We start from the raw sequence: 20419 nt of genomic DNA on the forward strand, positions 1-20419 counted from the left end.
ATGGCAGATATGCTGCCAGGAACAGGAAACTACAAAAACCTTTTACCTATTTGTAAATTTATGTAAATAACCAGATCTGTTGTGTTTAATTTAATTGGTGGCCTTCTTTATGCTGAAAACATGTGGAGCACGTAACTCCCGGGGCTGCAACTTTTAGAGACCAATACGCAAGTAAAAGTTGTGAGAAAGCAAAACATAAATTCACCTATATAGTTCTCCTTAATTCTGTTTGCAACCAGGGATGCGAGCGGCTGCATTTTACTTGGTCAGTATTAGAAAATCACAGCTGGTTGTCACGCAGAAATTGCTAAACTGTACTCAGTTGCACACATTATTTTGTTAGCTTTCATGACTTGCCTGGTGGTTGAACCACCTTGGCTGCCACTCCCACATTTATGATTTAATTTTAATTTCATGTCTCTGCGTGAGTGCAGCTACAGCGTGTGCTCTCAAGACATTATTACATGCAGTGTTCCCTCAGTTAGGACCGAATTGGGCAAAAGGGCCTACTCCGCTCCTGTTTCCTGGAATATCTTGCAAAAAGATCTGAAGCTCTCGACCTTGACCTCTCTAAGTGGCTTCAAACATCTGTTAAGTTCCTGGCAAGAACCAATGCAGACATGTTTATAGTTTTCTACACCGCCTTATAATTTAGGTGTTTTTTTTTTCTCGATACTTTTCGTTTTGATGGCTATTTTGTTTTGATTTGTTAAAAAAAAAATTGCATGCTTTTTTTGTAACTGTCTATTGTTGTCATTGTTGTCCACTGTTGTCATCACTCTTTGTTAAAGAAATCAGGTCTCTTGTAAATGAGTCCCAGAGTCTCAATGGGATTAACTGTCTAAATAAAGAATGAATGAATGAAAATTTACTGGACTACATTTTGGACATTAAGATGAGTAGATTAAACCCAGTATTTTTATTGTTGTTTATCACTGATGTGGATTTTAGACCTGGACATTTAGCTCTGTAGTTTCAAATGAGTACTATAAGAGGAGAGTTCTTGTACAGTTGTCAAGACAGCTATGGTCCTCTTGAAGGGTTTGAAAGATGTGCAGTAAAATTGAGATGGCCTTGAGACTGGTTCAAGATGGTCTCAATGGCTTTTTGAGTTTTTGGAGAGAAAAAAAATGTTGCAGAAATCTTTTTCAACACGTTCAAACTTTACATGACAAGATTACGATCTTCTGTGATTGGCATGTGGACACTGACAACCCCAAACACGTGGAGACTTGCAAATGCTGTCCAGGAACAGTCACAAATCAATAATATATTGACTTCAAGGACAGAAACTCCCTTATCACTTACTAGTACTTATTTTAAACTTGATTAAACTCTAGTAAACTTACTTTAATTTGTGGAAATTTATAATTTAATTACTGAACACTTTTCTTTATCTAGAGAGCCAAAAAAGGAAAAACAATCAGGATGACTCTGATGAAGATGACGATGACGATGATGAAGCAGGACCATCGACACAGCAAGTTGCTGCTGTTCAGCCTCAGGCGAGCTACGTCACACCAATGACCCAACCTGGCATTCCTGTGGCTGGTGCACCTGGGTTACCTCCTGCAGGATATCAAGGCAAGAACATTTTTAATAGCAACAGCTGGGAGTCGACTGTTTTTGGTAACCAAAATTAAAGGGGGTATTTTTATTAGGGGTGCACTGATAAATCAGCCCCAATTTCCTTAATTTTGGGAAATTGGAAATCAGCCGATACTTGCATGAGAAACTGATTTTACTGATAATTAATTATTATTTTTTTTGTTTGTTTTAACAACAGTTGTCTGAACTTCATTTATATTTCAGAGCACTACCTGACCTGATGGCCAGTTAAAACAAGTCTGTATTGTTTCTAGGAGATTGTTCAAGGGTATGTTTTTCAACAAAATAAGATTAGAAAATTGAAGGTGCATTGTGACCTTAACACCTGACTGTGTCACTTATAAAACAAAATCGGTATCGGCCAAAATTGGAATCGGCAGCTCAGACTTTTTAGAAATCGGTGATCGGCCAGAAAACTGCAATCGGTGCACCCCTAATTTTTATGAAGCCTCATATGAACCACAGTTTTATTAAAATAGCTGATAGAACCAGGCTTGCATAACACCAGTGCAACCTGGGGCCTGTACTATGAAATAGAATTATTTTAGCTCTGTGAGTCTGAGGTTTTTGGTCTCGTTAACGTGGTTCACCTCTTACAGTCAGAGTCAGTCAGAGTCAGAGTTTCTTTATTGTCATTCGCACCTCATGTGGTACATGTGGTGGAGCGAAATTATGTACACAGGGTCCCAGTTACATCCAACAATAAAATGTATAAGAAAAACAGTAATAACATCTAAGATATGAACTAAGAAAAACATCAACTAAATATACACTAAGCACTCATAACATAAAACATTGAACATCACCACAAACATGAACATGAGTCTGTGAGCAGATGTGCACGCATGAACACACCAACATTGAAACAGATCAGCAGCAACATGAAACAGATCAGCAGCAACATGAAACAGATCAGCAACATGATATGGTTTTTCACAGTGATTATTCTAGTTAGAGATTCATGAGTCTAACAGCCTCAGGGTAGAAGCTGTTCCTCAGTCTAGTGGTTCTACACTTAATGCTCCTTAACCTCCTTCCTGAGGGGAGTGGGGCAAAAAGTGTGTGTGCTGGGTGGGTGGGGTCCTTCATGATGCAGGTGGCCCTCTTCCTGCATCTGGAGGTGTAGATGTCTGTGATGGTGGGGAGGCTGATTCCAACAGATTTCTGTGCAGCCTTCACCACTCTCTGCAAAGCTTTTCTTTCTGCAGCTGTGCAGCCTCCATGCCACACATTGATGCTCGAGCACAGGATGCTCTCCACTGCACACCTGTAGAAGGAGGTGAGGACTGAGCTTCCCAGACCAGCTCGTCTCAGCCGTCTGAGGAAGTAGAGTCTCTGATGAGCTTTCTTGATCAGGCTGGTGGTGTTGTTGCTCCAGCTGAGGTTGTCATTCATGTGTACACCCAAGTACTTGTAGCTGGAGACCACTTCCACCGCAGATCCTCTTATGTTCAGGGGGGTGTAGGTGTTTTTGTTCCTTCTGAAGTCCACAATCATCTCCTTTGTCTTCTTCACATTGATGTGAAGGTTATTCTCTCTGCACCAGCTCTCCAGGTGTTCCACCTCCTGCCTGTAGCTGGACTCATCATTGTACAGGGGCCGACATAAGCAGTTTCTGTTTGTCCAAGACGAGCTATTTTCATATCAGGCAGCCAGATCTCGCCTCGAGGTTCTCCAGTGGACAACAAGTGAAACTGTCATGAATTAAAGTTCTCTGTTGCCATGACAGATTTCCGTCATCTGTAAAACGTGTAGGGGTGGGGGGTGTTCTGGTGTAGTCTTGTTAAAATCATCCAATGTAATTATATCCACATTATTCCTAGCCCCATGCTGCCTTACGTGAATGGGTACAACTCCGGCATGGACCAGAACTGGCATTGGTTTATGTGCAAACGGTACGAGCTAATGTAATTTCTTCGAACATTGTGGATTTAATTTAAACATGTAGGAACACCAGCTGTCAGAGCTCAAACAGGACAATATAATCATAGTACTGCCTGCTTCAGACGAGGGATGGAGGACCTGAAAAAGTGGCTGCAGATTACATCTACTTGCATATTTAGTTACTCCACTGACTTGGTTGCTTCCGACAGTGAAGTGATGAACAACCTGAAAAGCTCTGAGGTGTATTAGTATCTACACAGTAATAAGGTCAATTGTGTTTTGTTAAAAGATGTGGGACACTATCTTATTGACCTTAAAGCAGACACAGAGCCCAGCCAAAGCCTTAAAAGTCCTCCATCACAGAGTTTGCGTCAATTGCAGACAAAATCGTAATAGTGAAGATGAACAAATACTATAATGCTGTACCCTCCTTAAAATCATACCCAATGTTCTCGTCTCACTGTTTTCAGTCCTTCTGAGGATCCGGCGTCTCTTCTCTGGTGGTTTATTGTAGCTGAGCCACAAAGTAGGATGCAGGTTTTGCAGAACTCTGTTCTGCCGAAAAGCTTCTTCCAACTAAGACAGGTAGCTAAGCTCAAGCCAGTATTGTCCAGACCCGACCTTGAGAAACTAGTCCACGCCTTTGTCACGACCCGATTGGACTATTGCAATGCACTCTATGCTGGGATCAGCCAGGCCTCCATCTCACGTCTTCAGCTCGTCCAGAATGCTGCTGCTCGACTTTTAACTGGAACTCGTAGGTCTGAAAATATTACACCAGTTCTGTCCTCCCTTCACTGGCTCCCTATTCGTACTAGGATAGTTTTTAAAATTCTTTTGTTGACCTTCAAATGCTTAAATGGCCTCGCACCCCTTTACCTCTCTGAGCTACTGGAACCTTACGTTCCCTCTCGGGCTCTGAGATCATCCGATCAGCTGCTTTTGGCTGTTCCAAAAACAAGACTGAAGCTCAGAGGATATCGGGCATTTTCAGTCATGGGCCCCAAACTCTGGAACAACCTGCCCCCCAACATCAGGCAGGCCACCTCACTTCAAATCCCTGCTAAAAACTCATCTGTTCTCGCAGGCATTTCACACAGTGTAAATTGATTTAGTGTTTTTTGTTCTGTGATCCCATGTTTTAAATGCTTTTTTATTAATTCTTCAATTATTATTAGTGTTTGTTTTTTTTTTTTTGTTTTTTTTTTTTTCACTTTAATTTTACTCCCATTGATGTTGTTGTTGTTAAGCACTTTGATAACAGGTTCTGTTTTAAATGTGCTCTATAAATAAAGTTGACTTGACTTTTACTCCGTCAGCCGTTTGTCAACAAAGTGAAATGATCACACATACAGCGTTTTGTGTGGTTACTTCAAGTTCACATTTTTCAGCCACATTCTTCTTAAATCTTCGTCTGTAGGTAGGAGATGGAAACTATACCTCTTTTCACAGGAACACTCTTTTTTTTTGTTTTGGGTCTGTGTTCAAAACTCTGTTGTTGTAGCCACTGATTTAGTTTGGTCTGGTTGTTCATGTAGCTGTGGACACAACAGGTCCCTGAACTCAGCACGGCTATTTTAATAAACTTTATGGTCGTCAAATAAATGTGAACAAAACAAAAACAGCGTTTCGTCTTCTAAACTGAATTCAAATTACTTTCAAATAAATTACGGTCTGTGCTCTGCTACCATTTTTAACCAATGCTTACTGCTACTTCCTGTCTGACAGGAAGTTGTACCCATAATCATTTAGACAGTAAAGCCCCCAGGAATAAGGTGGATACGACTGAACATTACCTTAAGGCTGCTTCTGTTGCTTTAGTTCATAGAATTAAACAATGTTAACACTAAAAGACAAATATTTACATATTCCAGATTATAGCAAAGATGTTTGTCTTGGTTTGTCCTCTAGACTCACAAAGTTCTCCCTGAGTCAGTTTCATGTGTTTGTAATTTATCATAAATATCTGCTAAATTCAATTCTACACAGTGTTTTTAGTAACACCAAGGGGTTGTGGCTGTTTGAATTAACTAAACTTGATTATATTTAGAAACATACTGAGAGGTAACTGTACTCTGATAAATCTTATTTAATAATGACCAAATATGAAAAAAGTATTAAATTACTATGCGAGTCTGCCACTCAGTAGCTTTGAGATTCGAAGTAATCCCCAAGATGGCTGACTGAGAACATGTGTACTAAGTAAACTTTGTACATACTGCAATATACTTATTAGATTTTTTTAAATCTTGATTTTTTTTCCTTTTTTATTATGAAGGTTGCGGACAACAAAATATTTTAACAGATATACAAGAAGTTATTCTCATGTTTATTTTAGCGTTGAGCAGTTTCTTGTTTCACTAAGAAATATTTTGTGCGTCATCTCAACAGAGCAGATGCTCATGTGGCCTAAAGTCCTGTTGACTTAAATTTCAATAGTCAATGAACTGTACTTGTATAGTCAGCCAACTAGGCTACTCAATGCAGTTTACAACACAATCTGCACCCTCATTTACCACCAACACACACATTCATACAGACTTCATACGGAAGGAATAAAAAAGTAAACGTCCAAGAATGCATGTAAAACAAAGTAAAAACCTCTCATACCTTGATAGCAGTCTGTTTTGGATTTTTTGTTTTTAAATGAATTATTGCAATTAAAAAAAAAAACTTTTTTAATAATTCACTTAATAATTTATACTTAAGTTCAAGAATCTTTATTGTCCCCAAGGGACAATTAGTTATTAACAGAACAGAAATCATCACTGTTCGTTGAGAAGCCTGATCACTACAGGGATGAATGAGTTTTTCAGTCTGTTCGTTCTACATCTGAGCTGCAGATACCTGCATCCAGATAGAAGCAACCTGAACTGACCATGGAGTGGATGATCAGGATCTGCCAGAATCGGCAAATAACGTCACTCTGTTTTATTGTTTATTAGAACAGCTTGATATTGTTAACACAAGTCTGTGTGTAGGATGTTAAGTAGGTGTGTGTAAGTAAATATTTCAACAAAATACATTTGCTCTTTGTTACAGGAATGCCTCCCATGATGCCTGGTGTTCCTCCCATGATGCATGGCATGCCCCCTGGAATGCCTGGGATGCCACCAGCGTAAGAATCAATGCACTGACTTCATCTTTTCAGAAATCCTGCCACATTTATTTAGTCTTGATAAAGTTATTCTCACTAGTTTGTAGAACAGTCAATTAGGTCATGGTTTAAATTTTTTTAAAATAAAATTAATCATTGTTCTCATTTGCAGCATGATGCCAATCGGAGGGATGATGCCTCCCATGATGCCAGGGATGCCCGGTATTCCTCCAGGTCAGTTGTGGTTGCATTTTTGAAAGCCGTTCATCAAATAAAAAATTTTTTCTGTGCAAACGTGCCTCAAAAGTCCGCAAAAAGGCATTTTATGATAATCATGTAGTAATACTTCTTGGTGGTGGATCTAATAGTGTGAAATTTTTAAGAGTTTTCAAACCTATGGTGGCTCAGATGTCTTCAGTTTGAACATTTCTTTGCCTTGCATTATAAAAAGCTATAAAATCTTTCATTTTGAGAGTCACGTCAGTTTTTAAAGATTTGTATTGCCATAATTCTCAGGCTACAAAACACATCTGTCTCTAAGCTGCACATACTAAAATTAAGATGAATCATCATTTTGTACATAAATAAGACGCTCCATTTATTTAGCTGTGGGCATCCACCGTTCATCGTCAGGAACTGTGCCCAGCCAACTCTAACAGTGTGCAGCTTTCTTGTTGTAGCACAAGAATCAGCCAGCAGGTGGTGTTTCACATGTAGCTTGCTTTCAACACGTGAAGACTGCATGATTGTCACAAGTCTTCATGAAGCTTGCTGTCTGACTCATGGTTAAAAATAATCACTGGACAGAACAGTGCCAAATATCTACATAACCAACATTATTTAAAAATTATATACTGGTAAATGTTACCCAGAATTCTTATCGAGGTCATGTGACTGGAAGTCAACTAGTACCAGTAGAATACGGTAAATATTAAATTAGTACCATTGATTTTTATTGTTTAACGCTTTTTTAAATGTACTTTCTAAATAAATTTGACGTGATTTCTCCTCTGCGCTGCTCATATGAGCAGGAGGGAGGACGGGGGAAGAGCCCCCGGTTGTTCGCTCCGTCAGGAGCTTAAATGAGATACAGTACTGGTATTTAAACACATATTTACTGTACACAGAAATATTTTTTTTAACTTTCATTTAAATATGTATCAGTCTTGACTGACTGACTGCTTTAAAAATAAATCTGACAACTTCTCCGCCGAGCTCTCATGATGGAAGGGATGGAGGAAGAACCCATCCGGTTCATTGTCTCTTCTGCTCCAATTCATGCGTTCAGATGTGAGTTTGAAACGAGATCCCTGTATAAACACATATTTACCGTACACAGAAAGATGTCACACAAAGATTAAAACATGTGCCAGGCTTGACTGTTTTGCGTCTCCAATGCCCGACCATCGACACGTTGATGCAAAACTTAAGGATGGCAGCTTTGTTTCCTTCTTTGATCATGCATTTTCCATTATCGCTGAACAAATGAACAGGTATGTGCATGAAGCGCAAAATATAGAAACAACACTGGAACGATCTGAACAAATTATTGCACGTCTATCTTGGGAGATGGTCTTGGAGAGTACCTCATTGGTCATTTAGGTTAGACTTCTGGTCACATGATGACAGGGTGGGAGGAGTTATTTATGGTAGGGAATTTGAAACCCTGAGCAAGAGTCGTCATACATCTGATTACCTGAGGGCATTCACTCCATAGATATCTTATAATCACTAGATACAGCATTGACCGCTATCGCCTATTGGCGCTGACGAGCTGTAGGGCCGCCATCTTGGAACGGTCGACCGTTCCACTCAGTGTAGCCTGTTTGACAGGAGCAATGACGTATCTGCGCGTTTAATCAGTCAGAGCTAAATACTAAACTCATTCTCACGATTTTTTCCTCTGTAAATCTTAGGAGTACAGCCATTAAAGCTGAACACATGGTTCAGTGTATTTAAATATTCTTGGTGGGGTTAACATTAACACTAATAAAATATTCTTATGACACGTTTGCAAAACTCACAGTCACTGATACATTTTTATTAAGATTTATATATATATATATATATATTTATATATATATATATATATATATATATATAATAATATATATACACATATCGTCTCTATCATTTTTACTGTAGTTTATCATTGCCATTGTTTACTGTTCTGTCTGGAGCAGGTCTCTTGTAAATGAGTCCTTGTGGCTCAATGAAGTCAACCTTTATTGATTTATTTATTTATTTATTGAGCCAATAGGACTCATTTACAAGAGAGACCTGGATCTTAACAAAGAGTGATGACAACAGTGGATAACAAACTGTTTTTCACTTGTAAAACGAACAATTAAAAAAAAATTGTATGAATCATTTGTGAATGTGTATTGTTGTCGTTGTTATCACGTCTTATCTTGTGCTGCTCTGGTCCAGTCTCTCCACGGACGATGTGTGTGAGGGTGGACATGTTTGGAGGTTGCTGTGTTGAAGCTCCATGGATCAGCCTCTCTGCAGCTCTCAGCACCTTCACTGAGCCTTGAGAGAATCACTGAGCTGCTGTTGTTCTTCACAGTTAGAAGCTGGTAGCTCTCGTCAAATGATGATCTCCAGCATCATCTTGTTCATGCCAGGCTTTTCATCCACTGACCACAGCCACCTGGAAACATCAGGGGGACCAGTAGCTGTTTAACACATCTGGAAGGAAACCATCCATCCATCCATCCATTATCTTAACCCGTTTATTCCATTTTGGGTCACGGTGGTCGCTGGTGCCCATGTCAAGCAATCACTGTGCGAGGGGCGGGGTACACCCTGGACGGGTCGCAAGTCCATCACAGGGCCACATAGAGACAAACGAGACAAACAACCATTCACTCTCTCACTCACACCTAGGGACAATTTAGAGTTACCAATCAGCCTAACATGCATGTTTTTGGTCTGTGGGAGGAAACCGGAGTACCCAGAGAAAACCCACGCATGCACGGAGAGAACATGCAAACTCCACCCAGAAGGCACCTGGACCAGGGTTTGAACCAGGGACCTGTTCGCTGAGAGGCAGCAGCTCTACCAGTTGCGCCACCGTGCAGCCCGGAAGGAAACCAGTGAGATTTTAATACGACCATGACCATTATGATATGATGATATGTGGGGGAGTGGTGGCGCAGAGGTTAGAAGATGGGCCTGTGATGGGAAAGTCGCAGGTTCAACTCCCGGTACCGTCAACATCAAAACGAGGTGGAAAAGATGAAACACCCACACCTGCTTCCACCCTCATTGGCTCCACTCTGGGCCCCTGAGCAAGGCACTCGACCCCCACCATCTGCTCCTAAACAGGTCTCTGTTGAAAATGAGTTCTCGTGACTCAATGAGACTACCTGGACAAGTAAAGGCTAAATGAAAAAAATGAAAGTTTAAAATAGAAATACTCACATCATTAGGCTGAGGTTGTGGGTGTGACGTGCACGTTCCTGAGAGTGTGTGTGTGTGACGTGCACGTTCCTGAGAGGCCACAGACAGAGCAGCTCCAGCTTTTGTTGAGTTCCTGTAGTCCTGCAGTTTTCAAGCTGAAATGAAAAAACATAATGAATATGAACTTTACAGTCTATAGTTACCTGTTCATATAAACACATGGAGGTGTCTTACCTTGTGACTGACAATAAAATATGTAAATTTATGAACTCTAATGAACTTATAATGATGCACCTACTCTTTGGAGGTGAACCCATGGTACCACACCATCTCTGTCGGACGATCTGATCAGTTTGATCAAAATCCTCCAGTTTAAAATCCTCACTGCTCAGATGAATCCTCCTCAAAGATACTTCCACCTCTTCCTCACATCTTGTTCTTTGGGAAACCTTCAAAATGAAAACAGGAGATTTGTGTCTACACAAAAGCATTGTACAAAAGAGGTCAAGCTTATTTTCTATTTCCTATATTCTCCCTAGTTTTATTTTTTTATATCCTAGAACTTAAACAAAACTCCAATTATGATACGTATCTCTTGATAATGAACCAAAGCTACTGAAATTGTGAGTATGCTTGTTAGCAAAATATTCCTGTCATCAGATCTCAGTTAGCTTCATTGCAGCTGAACACCGTGTTACACTGAACATGACATCAGCTGGTGGACATAAATACAGTACAGTAATATTATATTCACAAAATACTAACAATATGTTCATCTTACTTGTGAAAAGTTATCCCCCGAGACCTGATATCAACAGTCCGTAGATCTGAACAGAAATAAGCTGCGAAGTGCTGAGACATCTTCTGCTTTAACCAAATAAGGACGACCGTTCCAAGATGGCGGCCGAAAATCCTGCGCCGCAGCAGCCAATGAGGGATCTAGTGATTATATGATATCTATGATTCACTCCATGTAACAAAAGCCCACCCCCCAAAAGGAACGGATGCAGGGCAGCTCCATGAGCTCAGTTCTGTCAGAGGAAAATATTAATCGGCGGCAGGAAACTGCTGAGAGACGGTAGGAAGTCTTTCAAAATAAAATATAAATTATTGGTGGGGGGGGGGGACATAAATTAGCCGCTCCTGCATATAAAACGGGGTACAAAGTGTGAGAAAAAATTAGAGGCTTATACACTGGCACTTACGGTATTTGAAGCTTTTAGGTTAACGCATTAAGAAAGGTGAGCTGATGCATCGGTTTCACTTCACTGCATCTTTTTGTGTTTACTGGAAGAATTTTATCTAATGTGTTTGCTCTTTCAGGAATGCCCCCTCACATGGCTCCAAGGCCTGGGATGCCCCACCTTGCTCCAGCCCCTGCAGCAGGACCAATACCCAGCCGACCAGTGGTGCCAGCAGCTCAGCCCGCTGTCACCAAACCGCTGTTCCCTAGTGCAGCACAGGTTGGAGTTTTGTCTGTACTTTAATGCCATCCACTTGATTAACTTGACCATCTGTAAGTTTATAACAAATAAATATATATTTGTTTAATTGCTCATCTAACCGTATCTATTTAATTAATTATTTAATTTTTAAAATCAAACCATCTATTCTTTGGTTTGGGATAGTTTACGTAGACCTGTTGTATGCCAATCCTGTGATCTCCTTTTCACCATGCTGCAGATGGGTTCTGGTGTTCACAGCAGCACAACAGGCCCTTCCTCTCCGCCTGCAGACCTTCAGTCTGCCTCCTCCCAGACTCCCTTTTCTAACATGCCCCAAGTACGCTCACAGACAGCACTTTGCCGTGGACTGTGGCAGCTGCATGTTGCATATTCATGTTGCCTGTGAAGTGACAAACTCTGCTGTTTTACTAACAGCGTTTGCCTTGTACGCCTAATTGTAACTAAGAACTGTGAGCTTTGTAGCTGCATGTGCTTCAAATTACTGCAGAATAAGGCAGATAAAAAGGGTTTAACATGGATTTTTATTTATCATTGCTCACTCTTCCTAACTTCTCCAGCAAGAATAGTAAAATAATTAACTTTGAAGTGTACATTTTCCACATAATGTATAATTCTTTCCCCCATGTCTCTGAAAGTTTGACTACTGATGTTACATGTTACAACTTCTCTAATAATATAAAAGTCTGACCTCATTTCAAGCAGAATTAGTTTTATAGCTGAAATTACATTCAGTAGTCCCTCACCTATTGCGGGGGTTATGTTCCAGACACCCCGTGATGGGTGAAAATCCACAAAGTAGGTGCGCTATTTTTTTTTTTTTAGTATTTATACATATTTTAAAGCTTTATAAACCCTTCCCACACTCTTACAATGTTCTTAATAATGTTCTAAGCGCTCTAAAAGAGCACAGCGAAAGAGGGCAGACAGAGTGATGCTACGGTTACTGAGCCAACTCCGGTGTCGTGCCAAAAAGTGAACTGATGGTCTGCCAAAAATTGAATGGTGCCGCGGGAGCGTGCACGAGAGGACTCACTGTTTCAGTTCTTTGAAATTTAACGAGATTAACACCTAAAAATTATTTGTTAGCGCAACATTATAGCAAAGGTGTGTCTCTGTTTACCTTTTCCTTAATAAATACACTTTAATGGTCAAAAATGCTCTCGCGACGCCAATCGATTTTTGACAGACCATCACGTTTTGGCACAACACTAAAAGTGGACTAGCCATCGGGAGCACCTGGACATTTCCCGGTGGCCTGGCCCGCTCAGCGGTAGCCATGGGGCGGATCAAAGGCTCTGTTCAGGTCGCGCTTCAATATTTTAAGTAAACAATCCATGGCGCTCACTCAGGTATCAACTCCCACAGTCTGAACAGTAATGATGGGGATAGACAGCTCCTGCCCCCTCCTTTCTATTTCTGAGGCTGTCTGTCCTCTGCTGTGACACAGCCTCAGAAAGAGAAAGGACGGGATGGGGTCTATCGTTCCCCCATCGCCAAGCGTGTGTCGTGTACAATCTTACGTTAAACACTCGCGAAAGAGTGAGTCTGCGTAAGTCGAACCAAGTATCGAGGGACTACTGTAAACGGATGTTTTCATTGTTTCTAGTCTTTGCTGTGTGTGTCCTGCATATGAAAAGATGTTGTAGTATTTTAGATTCAGTAATCAACATGCTAATATCTTGTCCAATTGATTGTTTTTAAAAACAGACCTTAATTTAAAGAAAAAGATTGCTTATGATGTTTGGTTCCAAGGTATAATATGTTGATGCTTGTTCCTCTATATTGCTTTTATTCATTTATTTATTTTTGCATGTTAGAGGCTTTATAAATCACAAGTTTAGCCTGGTTTAGCTACATGTTGTGTGTTTTTTCACAGGCTCAGCAGAGCACCTCAGGAGCTACAGCTTCAAGTTCACTCAACACTTCCACCTCCTCTGACCCTCCCAAAGCAACATTCCCTGCCTACACCCAGCCCTCTGTCTCCTCTTCTTCTAATCCCTCTAGTAGCACTGTGGCCAAACCCCCAGCCACAGTGACCAGTAAGCCTGCCACCCTCACCACTACGAGTGCAACTAGTAAGTTGATCCATCCTGATGAGGATATCTCACTGGTAAGTTGCTTGAGCTTTCCGTTTTGCCCTTTTCACAGTAAGTAACTGATTTATATAGTATGTTCAGTGATATTTGACTATAGGCTACAAATTATCAGCAGTCAGTTTCTGCATAAAAACACAATAAACGAAAGCTTAGATGATCATTGAGGATCATCTCGCCAAGTTAAACATTTGGTTTGTATAGTCATAATAGCACTGAGTAGTTTCTCTTCCTCAGTCTGAAATCAGGGCACGCCAACAATGGTGCCCAATTCCTCAACGTTTTTGTGAGTGTTTCTTTGTACTGAGAAAAGGATCCCAGAGTTTCTGTAGTTCTGAACGCTTGCCTTGTGTGTCGTCTCTGTAACCAGGAGGAGATGAAGGCTCAGTTACCGCGTTACCAGCGTCTCATACCCAGGCCCGGTCAGGCCCATGCTGCTGCTGCCCCAGTGGCAGCTGTGGGCAGCATAATTCCCCCACAGCAAGGTCTGCCACCACAGCAGCCTGGCATGAGGCATCCCCTGCATGGTAAGAGCATGTACGATTTGGAGATCAGCGTCTCACTTCTTCTGAGACCCGACTGATTGTTGGATTGTATACCTGGATTGTTGAGCATGGATTTTTTTTTTTTGTTTTTGACTGATTTTTAAGAAAAACTTATTAAACACAACTATTTGATGTGATAAATTGCTTATTCAATCACATCATTACATTTTGATCCATTTTTAAATTGTAGCCCCCATTCACTACATCATGTGAAATGGGGCAACTTGACTTGGCTGAAACCGAGACTCGTCCTAAGCTGCGCAGAGCGCTGTCTGAACCGACAGGTTTTTTTGGGGTGGAGGAGGGGGGTGGGGGGTCGGTGCGGGGGAGAGAGACGCACATCTGAGCCGTGCGCTGTTTGTACTGAGAGTTTTCGAGTGGCTGGGGTGCGTTCAGCGTGAGGGTTCAGCATGAAGGAAGAGGCTGCTTTTAGCTTTTTAGCTAGTGCACCTGCATTGCGAGCCGCTAGTTTAGCGTTACGTCAGTGCAGACGGGGGGGGGGTGGGGGGTGGGGTTCGGTAGACGGGACGCTCGGTTCTGTTGATGGGGCGGGGCGCCCCGCTTGTATAATGGTAGGGGAAACACTGAAGTAAATGTACACTAAAGTGTTGTTATATTATTGTCTCATTTAAACATGTTCTGTGCAGGTCAGTACGGTGCCCCCCCTCAGGGCATGCCTGGCTACATGCCTGGAGGGATGCCTCCATATGGGCAAGGACCTCCCATGGTTCCCCCTTACCAGGGCGGGCCTCCACTGGGTATGAGGCCACCTGTCATGTCTCCAGCTGGACGCTACTGAAGAAACAAAGCAGCCACCACATTAGGTTTGAGGTTAACACCTTTCTCTCATCCATGTGCTTTTTCAAACCTAGCTGCAAGCAAAGAGTAGTAAAACCAGTGGTGGTGAAGACAAACGTTTATTAAAACGCATGGACATTTATTCTAACATGTTTATTGGAGAGAAAAAAACAGCCAAACACCACATTAATACCTAACAACTTGTTGGTGTTACTTGATCACATGTGAGGATATATTTTTTTCCCTCTCAGGTTCATAGAGGTGAAGTGTGTAAAAATGATTCGTATTTCTTTTGAAGCCGCTGGAGTTACATGAACATGCCAACCCCTTACAAAAGGCAAGTTTTTTCTTGTAAACATTTGATTATTTTTATTTCTTTAATAGAGCGATTGAGGCCCTCACAGCATGCGCAGGTGCTGTTGGACACTCGTCCCCAACTTTGGTTGGTGAGGGTCTCAGTGACGATGATTCCAACAGAGTAGTGTTTAAATGTGTCTCAAAACTTTAGCTTTGTCCTTTTTTCAGGTTTGTTTTAATATTTCATGGTCAAACACCTACCTGTATACATCCTTTGTAATGTTTTATCATTCTGTTGTAATAAAATCCATCTTGAAATCTATTGCTGGTTTGTCCTGACCTACGTGGAGGTGAGTCAATAAGGTTTGTACAGACGTTGTACTTCTATACTTTTTATGGCTTTGTAATAGGATTCCATCAGGTATTTAAATACAAAGTTTGCCGTAGTTTTGTTTATTTCCTCATCCACCTGTCATTGTCATGATAAACTTCTTTTAACATACAGGTGCTGGTCATAAAATTAGAATATCATGAAAAAGTTGGTTCCATTCAAAAAGTGAAACTTGTATATTATGTTCATTCATTACACACAGACTGATATATTTCAAATGTTTATTTTTTAATGTTGATAATTATAACTGACAACTAATGACACCTGATGCCACTCTAATCAGCTAATTGACTCAAAACACATGCAAAGACCTTTAAATGGTCTCTCAGTCTTGTTCTGTAGGCTACACAATCATGGGGAAGACTGCTGACTTGATAGTTGTCCAAAAGACAACTATTGACACCTTGCACAAGGAGGGAAGACGCAAAAGGTCATTGCTAAAGAGGCTGGCTGTTCACAGAGCTCTGTGTCCAAGCACATTAATAGAGACAAGTAAGTATCTGCAGACAAATTCAGAAGGCGTATTTAAGAGGCCACATCTTATTGGACGAGGCGTATCGGGGGGGGCACATCTGATTGGACGATATAAAAATGGGCGTGTCTGGAGGGCTACATCTGATTGGACAAAAAAAAAGGCTGAACAAACAAACAAAAAAAGCCGTTTGTGTTAACCACAGACATATGTCTAAAAACAAGGCGTTATTGGCAGATTGTGTTAACCACAGGCATATTATGTCTATTGTGTTAATCGGTTTGACATTACCTTCTCTTTCTGCCTCTCTTAACACAGAACTTCCGATTACATTTCAAAATAAGAGCAACATAAATGGGTAATGGGGAGGGCTAAATGTTTGTTTCTTTAATACCTAGCCATTACATTAAAAAACAAAATCCATTTTGGTTGTTGAAAAATGTCAAAATAGTTGCAATCAATTCATAAAGAAAGAAAAATAAAGTAACCAAAATAATAATGATACTGGTCTTGGGACAAAATATGTTTCCTTTAACTTCACATTTTCTTGTTCAACCTTTTAAAGCAGTCACTACAGATGAGTGATTGTCCGTTTCTGTAAGATTTCTGCAACTGGAGCAGGTATTTCTGTTTACTGGTTAACTTCCTCAGCTGTCTCACATTTTAAGGATCAATCCTACTCCATGTTTCAGCTCCTTTCATAGATCAGATCTCATAGAAGAGCACTTCTAAAGAGCAAATTTTGTTTTTAGCTTTTGTTTTCGGTCATCATCTCGTCATTGAACTCATGATCTTTAATTGAGACCAGACTTTTTGACAAATGGGAGTAGGGTTCACTTCAGATGCTTTATATTTCATTGTACCCAGACCACACTCAAAGCAACCTGTGTCAGGTGCAGCCTGCAACCCAAGAACAAAAGAGAATCTTCTTGTGTTTGACAGTAGATGGAACACCGTTTCTTAGAAACCTTCAGCTTTAGAAAAGAGCGGACGTAACTTAATTAAAGAGCAGCAAATACAGTTAGCCAATCAGTGTTTGCCCTCTACAAACGCCTATTCTCCAGAAATGCCCACTTTTGGTCTGCAGAGAACTCCTTCTCAATAGAGGTGAAGGGAAGGAAAAGATGTGGTAGAATAAAATGTAAATTGTAAATGGACTGTACTTACCAATCAGCCTTTATTTATACAGGTAAATCCCATTGAGCCTCTAGGACTCATTTACAAGAGAGACCTGATTTCAACAAAGAAAGATGACAACAATGGACAACAGCAACAACAATAAACAGTTATAAAAAAGCATACTACCGATTTTTTATTTATTATTTTTTTTAACAAATAGGATGGCTAAAAGGAAAAGGTAACAAAACAAAAAACAGCTAGATTCCAAGACAAATGTAGAAAACTAAAAACAGGAACATGTCTGCATTGGTCCCTGCCAGGTGTCCAACAGATTCTTAAAGACACTTAGAGAGGTCAAGGTCGAGAGCTTCAAATCTTTTTGTAAGATATTCCAGGAAACAGGAGCGGAATAGGAGAAGGCCTTTTGCCTAGTTCAGTCCTCATTGAGGGAACACTGCAGGTAATAATGTCCTGAGAGCGCACTCCGTAGCTGCACTCACGCAATACTTATATAGTGCCTTTCTATCTTATTTCAAGATACTCAAAGCGCTTTACACTACAGTCTGTCCTCATTTACCCAATCACACAGCACTCTACTAGATCTCTACAAAGCTAATTGAACAAATCATTCTAAAGAGACTAATCAGTGCTTTAGATCACATTCATACACTGATGGGACACACATCAGGGGCTATGAGGGGTTCAGTGTCTTGCCTAGGAACACTTCAGCATGTGACTGCTGGTGGATTCGAACCCCAAACTTTTGCATTGGAGGACGACTGTTCTAACCACTCAGCCACAGCCACCCCTACAAGCAATAGGGATAACCGCACCCTGGAGAGGATGGTGAAACAAAACTCATTCCAAAATGTGGGGGAGAGTCACAAAGAGTGGACTGCAGCTAGTGTCAGTACTTCAAGAACCACCACGCACAGACATATGCAAGACATGGATTTCAGCTGTTGCATTCCTTGTATCAAGTCACTCGAACAAGAGACGACGTCAGTAGCGTCTCATCTGGGCTAAAGACAGAAAGGACTGGACTGCTGCTGAGTGGACCAAAGTTATGTTCTCTGATGAAAGTACATTTTGCATTTCCTTTGGAAATCAAGGTCCCAGAGTCTGGAGGAAGAGAGAAGGCACAGAATCCATGTTGCTTGAGGTCCAATGTCGTTTCCACAGTCAGTGATGGTTTGGGGTGTCATGTCATCTGCTGGTGTTGGTCCACTGTGCTTTCTTAGGTCCAAGGTCAAGGCAGTCGTCTACCAGGAAGTTTTAGAGCACTTCATGCTTCCTGCTGCTGACCAACTTTATGGAGATGCAGATTTCATTTTCCAACAGGACTTGGCACCTGCACACAGTGCCAAAGCTACCAGCACCTGGTTTAGGGACCATGGTATCCCTGTTTTTAACTGGCCAGCAAACTCACCTGACCTTAACCCCATAGAAAATATCCTGATGCATGCTCAATAATCCAGGTAGAAAAATCTAAAAAAGTTAAATCTGGTCCTCTGGACATTCAAAAAAACAAAACAAAGCAAATCAACAAAATTTTTTTTGTTGATTTGCTTTGTTTTGTTTTTTTTAATGTCCAGAGGACCAGATTTAACTTTTTTAGACCCATAGAAAATCTGTGATATTGTGAAGAGGAAGATGAGATACACCAGACCCAACAATTCAGAAGAGCTGAAGGCCACTATCAGAGCAACCTGGGCTCTCATAACACCTGAGCAGCGCCACAGACTGATTGGCTTTTCATGTTCATACTTTTCAGTTGGCCAACATTTCTAAAAATCCTTTTTTTAATTGTTTTTAAGTAATATTCTAATTTTCTGAGATACTGAATTTGGGGGTTTCATTAGTTGTCAGTTAAAATCATCAACATTAAAATAAATAAACATTTGAAATATATCAGTCTGTGTGTAATGAATGAATATAATACAAGTTTCACTTTTTGTTGAAATTACTGAAATAAACCTTTTTATGATATTCTAATTTTATGATCAGCACCTGTACATTTGAAATAAAAATGTTACCTTCCAAAATCATGTGGACCAGACTTTTGGTTTGAAATACAACATCTAACACAATATGATTGAAGGGTGTTCAAATTAATTTAAGTTGCATTAGATGCAACTCAAATTAAGTTTTGTAGTGCACATTCATATTAGCCTTCAAACATGCATGAACACCTCGGTCTCAAAAACTACACACCCAACAATACAGAAGGTCCAAGTTTAATCTTGTGAAGCTGTTACATGACCTGTAAAGCTAATTATCTTTTCATTAGAGGCTTGTAGTAGTTATGAATAAGTAACTTCTAGTAAAGGTACTTCTCAAAACTTTTTTTGAAACTGTTCTCATCCCAGGAGATCATTAGTAAGAATTAGCTGGAATGGCAAAGGTCGTCTTGTAAATGTTGCTAATTCATTTGAAGTTTCCCAGGAATGAAAATGAATTTGAGTGACACCAAACAAATGGAGCAAAAAATACTGCTTTTGATTGCTCTGCTTATCTTTATTGTTGGGTGATTTTATGTTTTGTCAGCATCATTTTTTATTTACTTATTTATTTTAAGTCGGCAACACGATCATCCTGTGATGGTGATTGTTCTGCTGAAGTCAATCTATAAGATAATGAACCTATTAAAGACATCAGGAACTTGAGTTCAAACAGGAAGTACGTCTCTTTAGTGTTGCAGACATTTTCCTCTGGATAAATCACTTACCGCTCTGTATTTGTTTTTGTCTGTAGCCCATCCATATGAGCTTTTCAGCCTAAAAACCCAGTCAGCTGGCATGACAGGTCAGTTAAATCCTGTAAGTACCTAATGTTCAATATAGTGTGGGTCTGTCCCTCGTATACATGGATGCTGGGACATGTACTGTATTCTATAAAGTGTTTTTTCTAAGAGTATTTGATCTATTGATGATGACAAACATCACGACGACCGGGTGTAAAGATTGAATAAGTACCATACACATCACGATGACCGGGTGTAAAGATTGAATAAGTACCATACACTTGTCCTGTCTGGCATAACATCTGCCAACATGGTAAGTAGAAGAGTCTTTAAGGAGCTGAGTTCTCATGTGGTGTCCAACGATGTGGTTCAGCTGGTTTAGTACTCAGTTTGTACCATTTTCTATAAACTGCACACGATCTGCCAAACATTTAGTTTGATAAACATTTCTCACATTGAGATCATTGTGATGGTTTAACCTTAAGAGGTTTTTGGTTATTC

General features: G+C 40.4%; 1 protein-coding gene across 1 annotated transcript in view; it reads left to right on the forward strand.

Moving 5' to 3' along the window:
- LOC119422485 (BUB3-interacting and GLEBS motif-containing protein ZNF207) overlaps positions 1-15367 on the forward strand; it is a 42387-nt gene extending 27020 nt beyond the window's left edge. Inside the window, exons 2-9 of the mRNA XM_037689860.1 lie at positions 1402-1584; positions 6535-6610; positions 6762-6823; positions 11318-11457; positions 11678-11776; positions 13337-13570; positions 13924-14080; positions 14746-15367. Of these exons, the coding sequence (XP_037545788.1) occupies positions 1402-1584; positions 6535-6610; positions 6762-6823; positions 11318-11457; positions 11678-11776; positions 13337-13570; positions 13924-14080; positions 14746-14897 (1103 nt within the window). The 3' untranslated portion in view covers positions 14898-15367. The remainder of the gene's footprint in view (positions 1-1401; positions 1585-6534; positions 6611-6761; positions 6824-11317; positions 11458-11677; positions 11777-13336; positions 13571-13923; positions 14081-14745) is intronic.
- Positions 15368-20419: the final 5052 nt, after the last annotated feature.

The sequence above is a fragment of the Nematolebias whitei genome, chromosome 16 (genome assembly GCF_014905685.2).
Source record: "Nematolebias whitei isolate Nwh7 chromosome 16, NemWhi1, whole genome shotgun sequence".
In the NCBI taxonomy this organism is placed as follows: domain Eukaryota; kingdom Metazoa; phylum Chordata; class Actinopteri; order Cyprinodontiformes; family Rivulidae; genus Nematolebias; species Nematolebias whitei.